The sequence below is a fragment of the Capra hircus genome, chromosome 3, assembly GCF_001704415.2.
Source record: "Capra hircus breed San Clemente chromosome 3, ASM170441v1, whole genome shotgun sequence".
In the NCBI taxonomy this organism is placed as follows: Eukaryota; Metazoa; Chordata; class Mammalia; order Artiodactyla; family Bovidae; genus Capra; species Capra hircus.
In genome coordinates, this window is record NC_030810.1 from 19,531,938 (window position 1) to 19,544,084 (window position 12,147).

The 12,147-nt window shown below is 50.7% G+C and overlaps 1 protein-coding gene across 1 annotated transcript; it reads right to left on the minus strand.

Annotated features, from left to right (window-relative positions):
- On the minus strand, positions 1,345-5,986 carry BEST4 (bestrophin 4). Its single transcript, XM_018043437.1, has 9 exons — positions 5,831-5,986; positions 5,644-5,738; positions 4,674-4,907; positions 4,359-4,513; positions 3,886-3,963; positions 3,211-3,396; positions 3,027-3,107; positions 2,762-2,916; positions 1,345-2,618 (listed from the first exon to the last, which is right to left on the minus strand). Exons 1-9 carry the CDS (start codon positions 5,980-5,982, stop codon positions 2,351-2,353), a joined length of 1,404 nt encoding a protein of 467 aa, XP_017898926.1. The 5' UTR covers positions 5,983-5,986; the 3' UTR covers positions 1,345-2,350.

Genomic DNA, 12,147 nt, shown 5'->3' on the forward strand with positions numbered 1-12,147 from the left:
TCTTCTGTTTTCTCCAACACAATCCCAGCTCTCTGTGATCGTTTCAAAGAGAGAAGTTGTTTTTTTTAACTTCTTTTGGATATGAGCCATTTTTAATGGTTTTTATTAAATTTGTTACAATGCTGCTTTTGTGTTTGGTATTTGCCTGCACAGCTTGTGGGATCTTAGTTCCCCGACCAGAAATCAAACCTGTGCCCCCTGCATTGGAATGTCAAGTCTTCACCACTAGACCACCAGTGAAGTCCCTAAAAAATTTTTTACACAGCATCCCGTCTCAAAGTGGCAACCAGAAGCTGTGGAACTCAGACCTAATCCCTTCTATGGTGACTGCCGTCCTTACATGTGTTCACTTGCTATTCCTTTTGTTGGGAATACTTCCTGTCATATGCCCACGGTGCTCACTCCTTTTAGATCTTTGTCAGTCCAGTGAGTTCCCTGATCACAGAATTTTAAATAGCACTCCCTTCCCTTTCCATGCTGTATCTTTTGCCCGTTTTTTTCCTTATTTGGCATAAATTTTGTTTGCTTATTTTGAACCCTCTATTAAAATATATTTCTTGGGGAAACGGGTACGTTTATTGCTGCATCTCTAGTACCTGGAAAGCGGCACAGCAATACACCAATCAAATATGTACTTTAAGGAGTTCTAAAGAAAAGGTTTTATCCAATTTAAAGTGGTTGAAAAGCACTTGTCTTAAATGAGCTACAAATCTAAATTGGTTCATCAACTTGGCTAATTGCAGAATTCTGTAATTCCGACTTCTGGCTAAACGGTCGGAAAGGGTGGACCACTAAGACCAGCCCTTACCTTACCGTTGACTCTGAGGAGACCGGACCTCTGCCTTCCCACCCAGTGATCTGACAGCACCTGGTCATTAGCTGATGTTTGCTTGGAGAGCTGTGTGTTGGGCGTGGCACAGCAACAAAAGAGCCTTGAATGCATGTGCGTCTCTACTGCTCTCGCTGATGAGTGCTCAACCTGAAGCAAGGCCTCCTCTCTCAACCCTTCCAAAATACTTCGGGTGCCTTCTGAGTGAGTGGTGACCAGAAGGTACCTTTTCTGGACAGTATAGGTTTTTCAACCAAGGCTGAGAAAAGTTCAGCATCCCGTCACCCAGCAGGAAAGCAGAACCCAGCATTGTAATCCTGTCAACGGTGCCAGAGGCTGCATGTCCTCAAGCTCTCCCTACATTCACCATGCCTTCCGTTTTTGAGTTTTGGCATTTGTTTATGGTAAAGCGTCTGTCTACAGTACGGGAGACCCAGGTTCGAGCCCTGGGTTGGGAAGATCCCCTGGAGAAGGAAATGGCAATCTACTCCAGGACTATTGCCTGGAAAATCCCACGGACAGAGGAGCCTGGTAGACTACAGTCCATGGGGTTGCAAAGAGTCAGACACAACTGAGCGACTTCACTTTCACTTTCCTTTGGCTTTAACATTCAGCTTTGGCATTCACCAGTTGTTTAGAAGGCAGGAATCTTAGAGAAACTCAGTTTAGGAGCAACTCTAGTACTCTGTGGGGCTGTTTTCCAAAGGCCCACTCTTAACTCCTGAGTGCCCCAGACCCACCACAGAGATGGGACCTGCAGTTTTCACCCCTTAAATTGTCCTTGCGTTGTTTGATAGGAGCAGAGAAGGGCTTGTTCAGATGCCACAAGTCTAGGCTGGGTGCCTTCACATCTCAGTGTCAGCTTCCAGGGCAGACTCTCAAACCCTCTTTCCCCCCCACCCCCCAAACCCTTATCTTTAGCCCACTTCAGAGTATGCCAGTTCAGTTTTAAGCAATTTTAATTGCACAAATAATAAATGAATACATTCTCATTGTAAACAAATTGAACATAACATAAAAGTACCCAGTACACACTTTGGCCCCTCTTCAGGGTGAGGTTATCAGAATAAGGTATAGTCTAAACATCTTTTTATGTGACCCTGGGTGCAGCAGCCTCAGCAGCATTCCCTGGAAACCTACTAGAAATATGCAAATTCTTAACCTCCATCCCAGACTTATCAATCAAATGCCGGGGGTGGTACCCAAGACTTGAACCAGCCCTTCAGTGATACTGATGCTCCCTCAAGTTTAAGAACTGGCCTAGCCCAAAATCACAGCGGAAATAAACTGCACCTGGGCTCCAGTCCTCTGTGCCTCGCCCTTGTGTCCTAGCTTCACCTCCAAGCCAACCTGGAAGCATCCTCTACCCTGATTCAGGCCCTTCTGCCATCGGGGCCGGTCCCTAGGTGCCCGGGCTTAGGGCACGTGGGAATGCTGCTCTAACAGCTCCGCAGGGCCTGCAAAGTGGGCGGGGACGGGCATGGGAGAGGCAGCTGGACTGCCCGCCCCGGCAGGTTTGGCTCAGGGCTCCTGGGTCTCGTCCCCTGACACTGACGCCTCCTCCTCGATGCGGTCCGCTGCCTCGATGTCGCCGCCCTCTTCGGCCCGGAAGCGCAGCAGATGCGGGGTACGGGGGGCGCGGACGCGGCCGAAGTTCCGGAGGCTGATGGCTGGTGAGGGAGCACCTACGCCCAGGAAGCGGCCGAGCAGCGGGGTCTGCGCTGTCACCGGCCGGGCTGGCCCAGGGGATGCCTCCACCTGCAGGCTCTGCTCGGGGTCGTCGCTCATGCTGAGGGCGGGCAGGAGGGCTGCTTGAGCAAGCCTCTGACAGCAGGTGGACCGGGAGGGACCGAGTCCTGGGCGCCCGGAGGGTGGGTGGGGAACTGGAGCCTGGCTACTGACTCAGGTTCTGCCTCGGCCTGGGCTACTCACCGCAGGTTGAAGGTGGAGCCCAGGAAGGAAGGCCGCAGCGACTCGGCCACCGTGGCCACCGTGTAGGGCGGCTGCGCCGAGTCCTCATCCCAGTACGCGTCCTTCTCCGCGGGAGGCAGGTTCTGGTACATGTCATCCACGGAGAGCAGGGATACCTGGGAGTAGCAGGTCACAAGAATCCCCTTCTCCTCTGCGAACCCGAACTGAGAGCTGGCAAGGAGGGAGAGCCCGACTGCCAGGGAGCTGCCACCAGACCCTGAATCACCTGCAAGTTGCGGTCTATAAGCTGGTTGGTTTCAAAGTCGTCGTCATCCTCACCAAAGGGATTGATGATCTGTTCTGCCACCTGCAGGTGGTAAGAGAGTGTTTTCTGGGCTCAGAGCCCTACTTTCTAACCCCACAGTGTGGGTGGGTCCTGGGTCCATATCTCCTCCCCCCAAAGTGCCCACCTTGAGCCAGCCAGCATAGAAGAAGAACTGCAGCAGAGTGGTGAGAGGCACGTACATGTCCAGGTCTCCTACGGCTTGCCCTGGCTCCAGAGGCTCCCGAGGTTCGGCAGCCCCTGCCACTGGCTCCACAAACTGGCGGCCCACCAAGGAGAGGGCAAAGAAGGAGTATACTGCGATGGTCACCACCTGGAGGAGGGATGCCAGACTGAGTGGGACAGGTTAAAATTCTGTCTCTGCCCCGAGGGTCAGTGGTAGATCTAACAAGTAATTAAAACATGTAGCGGGGACTTCCCTGGGGGTGAGCTCACAATGTGGGGGGCCCAGGTTTGATCCCTGGTCAGGGAACTAGATCTCACATTGCTGCACCTTGAGTTTGCATGTGCCAACTAAAGCTCCCCCACGCTGCAAATAAGACCCAACCCAGCCAAACAAATAAATATTTTTAAAAATAAATTTAAAAATAAATACAACATATAGCAAGGTGTGGCAGCACCAAATGGGAGGGGATCATCTTAGTGAGGGCCCAGGGAGGCTTTGAGGATGAGCCCTTGGCTATTTAGTGTCTCGCTGGACTGAACTGCCCCCGGGCAGGTACCATCTCTAGTTCTTCTCAGTGTCACACACAGCACAGGACATACAGTAGGCACTGGGACTGGGGAGGTGAGAGGCAGTTACTTGGGTGTAGACGAGGGGGATGCTGATCCAGTCATAGTGGAAGAGCATGCTGCACTTGGCCCGGTACTTATTCAGCTCCTGGTGGAACAGCAGGAAGAGGAAGTCAGTGGAGACAGAAAGGAAGAAAGGAGAAGGGGATGGGGAGTCCAGTACACATTAGGCCTGGGCTAGGTCTCATTGTGCTTTCAGAGGTGTTGTCAGGCCGGGGTGCCTGTGATGGAAGGCAGTTTAGCACAGCGACTGCAAGGACAGACCCTGGAGCCAGAAGGTCTGAGGATGAATCTCAGCTCCACTAACTAGCTGTGTGACTTGGGCAAGTTTGTTTTTTCCGCTTCTTGCCTCAGTTTCCTCACTTCCTCACACTTGCTGCGCTACATATCGACACCATGTAGGTGTTAAGCACTGAAATTATGGTTGCAGTAAGCAAAACTAGGGGGAGGAGGGCAGATGGGCCCAGTCCTAGGCTGACTCACGTCCAGGAGCAGGCAGAGAGCAATGTCATCACGGATTCGCCCATCTTTCCGGGCCTGGGCCGCCAGGTTGGTGAACCAGACGCAAGGAATCCAGTACTTATTGAAGTCAGATTTCAGGCTCTCAAACTTTTTCCTCTCTTCCTGCGACATAAAACCTGCAGGGATTGAAGAGAAAGAAATGAAGTATCATCCTTGGCCTCCAGGACTCACCGCTCTGGGGTCCTGGAGCTCCCCCTGGTGGTCAAACCTCCCCGCCTAGGAGACCCTCGGGGCAGGTCCGGTCCAGTCCCTCCCAGGGCTCCCTGAGCGCGGCACCTGCGTCCACCACATGCTCCATGGTGGGAAAGCGCTTGAGCACGCGCGTGCTGACAGAGCGCAGCACCAGCACCGACGCCAGGTTGGCGTAGCGGATGAGGGTGCGGCGCAGCAGACGGCCACGCTGGTCCACGCCGTGCACGGTGGCCGAGATGACGCACATCAGCTGGTCCGGCAGCGGGATGCTTGTATACTGGGCCCACCAGCGGTTCACCACCATGGTCACGTAGAAACCTGGTCGCCGCCGTGGGTGGTGGGGACGGGAAGGGAAGACGGAGGGCTTGGAAGTCAGTGTGTCCTGCCCGCAACCAGAACGCCTGGTCCAAGCCAGGTGGAACCAAGGCAGGGGGAAGGACACATTGACTCCGGCACCCTGCCTCTCTTGTCAGAGGGACAGCGTCATCCTCTGATCACGCCCTGAGGGACCAAACCAGGCAGGGAGGAAGAAGACTGCAGACCTCCTCAGGCAGAAGAGACCTGATGGTTCAAGTCCAGGCAGTGGTTAACTCTGAGCCCTGCTTCCCATGAGGGTGTGGAGGGAGGTGTCACCTCTCTCCAGTTCCCCTGAAGGACGAAGAGGGCTGTGAGGCCAGCAGCAGGCTGGGGCTGTGTTTGTAGTGAGGGTTGGGCTGGTGATAGGCAGGGCCTGCTGCTGCTGCTCCTAAGTCGCTTCAGTTGTGTCCGACTCTTAGCGACCCCATGGACTGCAGCCTACCAGGCTCCTCTGCCCATGGGATTTTTCCAGGCAAGAGTACTGGAGTGGGTTGCCATTGCCTTCTCCGAGGCAGGGCCTAGTCCTCTGGAAATCCTGGACCCGACACACAGCTCCCATGTCTGCTGAGCCTGCTCTGGTTGACCCCCAGATGGGCCGCCGGGCTAATTCTGACCCTCAGAGCTAGCAGCCCAGCCCAAAGGTCAGGAAAGATGGCTAGGAGGCTGCAAGCAAGAACCCCTTGTCCTTTGAACTTACCCAGTACAAAGGACAAGGGGATGAGGTCCGCAGAGCGGTTGCAGTATCGGGCCACCTGAGCATACACGTGCTTCTGCTCCTGGGTCAGCAGCAGCCTGGGGAAGGTCAGGTGAGGCCTGGGTTAGAGGGAGGTGGGCAACCTAGTCCCCCGCAGGCCAGCCCTGAGACCCTGCCCTCACCCTCGCACCGGTAGGTGACGCTGAGCAGGGCATACAGGGCGATGAAGAGGAGGAACTCCTTGTAGAGGAGCTTGTAGATGCTTCCCCGCCAACGGAGAAGCAGGCCAGAGAAGCCTCCGAAGCGGGCCTCCGCCACTTTGAGGGTGTAGGAGACGGTCATGGTGCTGGCGGCCTGGGGCAGAAGGTCGTGAGAGCTGCTCTTGGAGCTGTCCTTCTCTCCCCACAAACCTCCTCCTTAGCCTGCCTTCTCATCACCCAGCTTAGGTCCCCAAGTAACCTCCCACAACTCTGGTCCCCCCCGACCCCAGCCTTCACCCTTTCAGTAGGAAGGAAGCAGACAAGTGGACAGAGCACACCTCCAGCCCCCTAGGCTTAGTGGCACATGGGTCAAACCAGGATGAGATGGGGCAGAGGGGAGCTGAGATCTACATCCTCTCCTGCCTGAGGCTGCCCCAAGCTCCTCTTCCACTTGCAGGACTAGGAGGAACCCCTGAACTGCTGAGGACAGGAGACTCAACTGTCGCCCTGCCCCACACACCGTGGGGTCTTGCTCTCGAAGCTGATAGTTGGTCTCTCAAGGCGCAGGGCACCCTGACCCCCATCCCACACCTACCTGCCTGCTCTGGACAGCAGCCTGTGCCGAGGAAGGGGAACTGAGCTAGCCTTCACCCCACAACACTTAAGTACCTCCTGGGCCCATAAAGTTTGGCCGGACTGAGGTTATCATTGATGGATTGAGGCTGCACCCGGCCTCCCCTGGTGCTGGGAACTGGCCGTGTCTTCCTGTGCCTGCAGGGCTGGGCTGGCCTTTGAGTGCTATAAATGCCTCTGCATTGACCCCGCAGCTCACACCATGTCCTTGGAGCCAAGGTGACAGAACTGACTGTCCCACGCTCCAGGTGAGAAGACAGAGGCATGATAAAGTGTCATAACAGCTGCTGATGGCAGAGCACTGACTAAGTGGCAGGCACGGTGCCAGAGCACCAGTCCATCAAATCTCTGGCCTGTCCTGGGAAGCTCCCTCCCCACGCTGAGAGCTGGTTCTCCCTGCAAGTGGTTCCTGAAGAGAGGAAGCATGGAGAGGTGGTTAGGAACGTAAGTTTGTGAGGCCGACACACCTGGGGTTGAATTCTGCCTCTCTGTGGCTTTGTCCAAGATACCTAATCTCTCTGAACTTCAGTTTGCTCCTCTGTAAAACAGTATCAATAACTCCTTCCTCACAAGGCAGTGGGGAATATTCAGAGCAAGAATGCCCGGAGCCTGGAGCATGCAGGCTTTCATCCTGGGCAACTATCACCATGAAAAGCCAGTCTTTTCCCTTTGGTTTCCACCTAGTGGTCCACTGTTGCTTCTCAGAACCTGGGATGCCTGGCCAGCCTCTCCCCAAGCCAAACAGTGCCAGGTCCTGGCTTTTAACATGGCCTATGAGATGCCCCCACTTCCATCTGCTGTCATCAGCCTCTGACCTCGCTCCTTTTCATTGCTCCTTTGAGATCCTCTCTCGAATCAGTTAGTCATATCACCCTAAAATCTTCTACAAAGAGGTCTCCCCTCCAGCCCACAAGACCTTGGACAGGATTACATCTGATTCATCTCAATAAAGCTGAGGACTTGAACCCAGGCAGGCTTTTCTTTTCTCTTTCTATTTTATTAAAAAAAATTTAAAATTAGAGTACAGTTGATTTACAATGTTGTGTTTGTTTCTGCTGTACAGCCAAGTGAATTATTTATGCATATGCATATATCCACTTTTATTTAGATTGTTTTCCCATATAGGCCATTACAGAGTATTAAGTTCCTTGTGCTATATAGCAGGTCCTTATTAGTTATCTACTTTATATATAATAGTGTATATATATCAATTTCAATCTCCCAATTTATATCCCTTCACCTCCTCCCCCCATAACTATAAGTTTGTTTTCTACATCTGTGATTCTATTTCTGTCTTGTAAATAAGTTCTTTTATACCATTTTTTTTTAGATTCCATATATAAGTGATATCATATATTTGTCTTTCTCTGACTTCACTTAACATGAGAATCTCTAGGTCCATCCATGGCATTATTTAATTTTTTATGGCTAAGTAATATTCCATTGTATATATACACCACATCTTTTTTATCCATTCTCTGATGAACATTTAGGTTGCTTCCATGTCTTGACAATTGTAAACAGTGCTGCTGTGAACACTGGGGTGCATGTATCTCTTAACCTGAAAGACATCTGGTCCCTCTCCCCACTTTTTGTAAGAAACTCCCTGAATGAGCAAGGTCTGAGAGCCAACTCATGGCCTGACGAGTTATGTTCTCCTTCCCAGGCTCAGGGGAGGTGTCCATGTGTAGAAAGAACAGGACTCTGTGTGTGTTTGTCCTGGAGGTCTGGAAAACCCACGAGCTGACCTGCAAAAGGGCAAGATACCAGTTCTGGGGCGTTAACCCCCTGGACTTGCAGCCCCTTCTCACGCTCTGATCTGTGGCTTTCCTAGAGCATTCTGGACTGCTTCTCTTAAAGAGTCTCTGGTACCTGGGGAGCTCGGGCCCTGAAGTCCTGTCACTTCTCTGACAGTGCTTCCAGTTGGCTGTGTTTTAGTCCTTAGCTCCCATCCCCATCTGAGGCTGTCTCACATCTGCCTGTTACCCAACTCTCTGGATCCCTGGCCTGTGAATTTCCCACAGAGCCATGGGTAAAGGTACAGAACCTGAAGCCTTGCCCCAGGAGGGAGCAGTCCCCAGGCCCCACCCTGCCCCTCCTTCCTGAGTCACTTTATCTCCCTTCCCAGTTGCTGACAGGTCCCTTTGGTTTATGGTCAAGGAGAGGGAACCACTCCACCTGTAAATCATTTTCCCCACCCTTCTCTATCCTCCCCTAGCTCTTGCCCCCACCTCTCTTCTGGTCCTAACCACCAGTGCCCCTCCCCTCCTCACAGCTGAGAGCTGATATATGACTTGGCAGTTTATTGCATGGAGTCTGGAGCCAGAGTGCCTAGATAATTTTTTTTTTAAAGCACGTTTTATACATTTATTTTTTTTGTTGTTCAGTCGCTAAATCGTATACAACTCTTTGTGACCCCTTGGACTGCAGTGCAACAGGCTTCCCTGTCCTTCACTATCTCCCAGAGTTTGCCCAAACTCTTGTCCATTGAGTGAATATTTATTTACGTATTTGGTTGCACCGGGTGCTAGTTGCAGCATGCGGGATTTTCAGTTGCAGCATGTGAATTCTTAGTTGTAATACATAGGGTTTAGTTCCCTGCCCAGGAATTGAACCCAGGCCCCGTGTGTTGGAAGCATAAAATCTTAGCCACTGAACCACCAGGGAAGTCCCTGCCCATATTTTTAAATCCAGACTCCACAGTGAACTACCTTTGTGACCTTGTTCTTAAGCAAACTGTTTAACCTCTGTCGTTAAGTTCCCTGTGGGGAAACAAAGATAATACCTATCTCACAGAGTTGTTGTGACTATCAAATGAATTAATATTTATGCAGCGCTTGGTAAGCATGAAATGCTCCTGTAGATATTAACTTCTCCTTTCTGTTGCAGCTCTTGTACTTCCACCTCTGCACCTACCAAGGACACTTGAGATCTCTTTGTTGTTGAATCCAGTAGGCGTCTCCTGAGTCCTCACCTTACTTGGTATCTTTCACTATTTTTTTTAAAAATTTATATATTTGGCCACACAGACATGTGGGATCTTAGTTCCCCAACCAGGAATCAAACCTGTGTCCCCTTCATTGGAAGTGCAGAGTCTTAGCCACTGGATCACCAGAGAAGTCCTGCATCTTTCATTCTTGAAAGACTCCCTTGACCTCTGTGACCTGATACCCTCAAGAGATTCTGACTCTGAGCTGCCAAGGGGTAGGCATTTGGGATAAGTGTTCAACTAGGAGCAGCAGGTCTGAGAGCATCCTCTGGGAGATGGAGACTCAGAGAGCTCAGAAAAACCTCAGCTTGGTCAGAGGTTGTGAGTACCTTGTGGGGAGGAGAAAGGGCATTAGTAAGAGGGACTGAGGAGTAGAATAGGAGGACAGATGCAAGGACAGAGAACTAGTGACTCCCAGAAAAGTCAGGCAGGGGAATTCGCTGGCCGTCCAGTGGTTACATTTCCACTGCAGGGGGCACGGATGTGATCCCTGATTGGGGAACTAAGATCCTGCATGCCATGCGGCCAAAGAATAAATTAAAAAGTCATGCGGTGGTGAATAGTGGGGTCAGGCATCTTGGGTTCAGGTCTTGGCTCTGCCTCTTAACCTTGGGCAAGAGGCTTAGCCCCATGAGCCTCAGTTTCCTCATCTGTGAAATGGAGATAATAATCCCATGACATCATAAGGTTACCGTGAACAGTCCAGAAGATAAATGCTTAGCCCTGCCTGGTTTGTGGCAGTGTATAAGATCCATTAATGGCAGCTTATGTGACACTGAAGGAGGAGGCAGAGTAGGCTGGCAGGCCCTTCAGTTACAGCATCCAGGAGGATGTCCTCCTGATGCCTGGGCTTCCAGAGGAGGGCTCCAGAACCTTGTTAACCTTCCAAGGGGAGGAGACAGTGATGGCTAACAGAACATGCCACCCCCAAATGTGCCACTTTGGCATATTGGTTACTTTGAGCTAAATAGGCACTTGAAAAATTGCAAATGCAGGGAGAGGCTTTCTCTGAACTCACCTTATCTGCCTGAAGAGGGAGCCTCCAAAGAAACTCAATCATCACAAATCCCCTTCCTGGGAGTTTCATCTCATATCACTGGAATTCTATATCACATCCAGACCAACTTTGTCATAAACTATCATATCTCCCATCCATTTGTCTAAGGGCCCATACCGCTTTCCTGTAAATTATTTACTCTCCCCTAAGAGGCCTACATTCCCCTATCCCTTTCTCTATTCAGTTGGTATTTAAACCTCAATTCTAAGCCACATGGAGGAGTTATTCATTTTCCCCTGGAATATCCCCCATGTATAGGCTTCCCATACTGTTCATGGGGTTCTCAAGGCAAGAATACTGAAGTGGTTTGCCACTCCCTTCTCCAGTGGACCACATTTTGTCAGAACTCTCCACCACCATGATCCGTCCATCTTGGGTGGCCCTACATGGCATGACTCACAACTTCACTGAGTTAGACAAGGCTGTGGTCAGTTTGATCAGTTTTCTGTGTTTGTGGTTTTCACAATCTGGTTTCTGTCTGTCCTCTGATAGGTAACAATAAAAGGCTTATGAAAGCTTCCCGATGGGGGAGACTGACTGTGGAAGAAACTGGGTCTTGTTCTGATGGGCTGGGCCATGCTCAGTATGTAGGTGTTGCAAGAGGGCATCAGAGGGCAGACACCCTGAAACCATAATCACAGAAAACTAGTCAATCTAATCACACTAGGACCACAGCCTTGTCTAACTCAATGAAACCAAGCCATGCCCGTGGGGAAACCCAAGCCGGGTGGGTCATGATGGAGAGGTCTGACAGAATGTGGTCCACTGGAGAAGGGAATGGCAAACCACTTCAATATTCTTGCCTTGAGAACCCCATGAACAGTATGAAAAGGCAAAATGATAGGATACTGAAAGAGGAACTCCCCAGGTCAGTAGGTGCCCAATATGCTACTGGAGATCAGTGGAGAAATAACTCCAGAGAGAATGAAGGGATGGAGCCAAAAACAATACCCAGTTGTGGATGTGACTGGTGATAGAAGCAAGGTCCAATGCTGTAAAGAGCAATACTGCATAGGAACATGGAATGTCAGGTCCATGAATCAAGGCACATTGGAAGTGGTCAAACGGTGATGGCAAGGGTGAACGTTGACATTCTAGGAATCAGCAAAGTAAAATGGACTGGAATGGGTGAATTTTACTCAGATGACCATTATATCTACTACTGTGGGCAGGAATCCCTTAGAAGAAATGGAGTAGCCATCATGGTCAACAAAAGAGTCCAAAATGCAGTACTTGGATGTAATCTCAAAAACGACAGAATGATCTCTGTTTGTTTCCAAGGCAAACCATTAAATATCCCAGTAATCCAAGTCTATGCCCCAACCAGTAATGCTGAAGAAGCTGAATTTGAACGGTTCTATGAAGACCTACAAGACCTTTTAGAAATAACACCCAAAAAAGATGTCCTTTTCATTATAGGGGACTGGAATACAAAAGTAGGAAGTCAAGAAACACCTGGAGTAACAGGCAAATTTGGCCTTGGAATGTGGAATGAAGCAGGGCAAAGACTAATAGAGTTTTGCCAAGAAAATGCACGGGTCATAGCAAACACCCTCTTCCAACAACACAAGAGAATACTCTACACATGGACATCACCAGATGGTCAACACCGAAATCAGATTGATTAT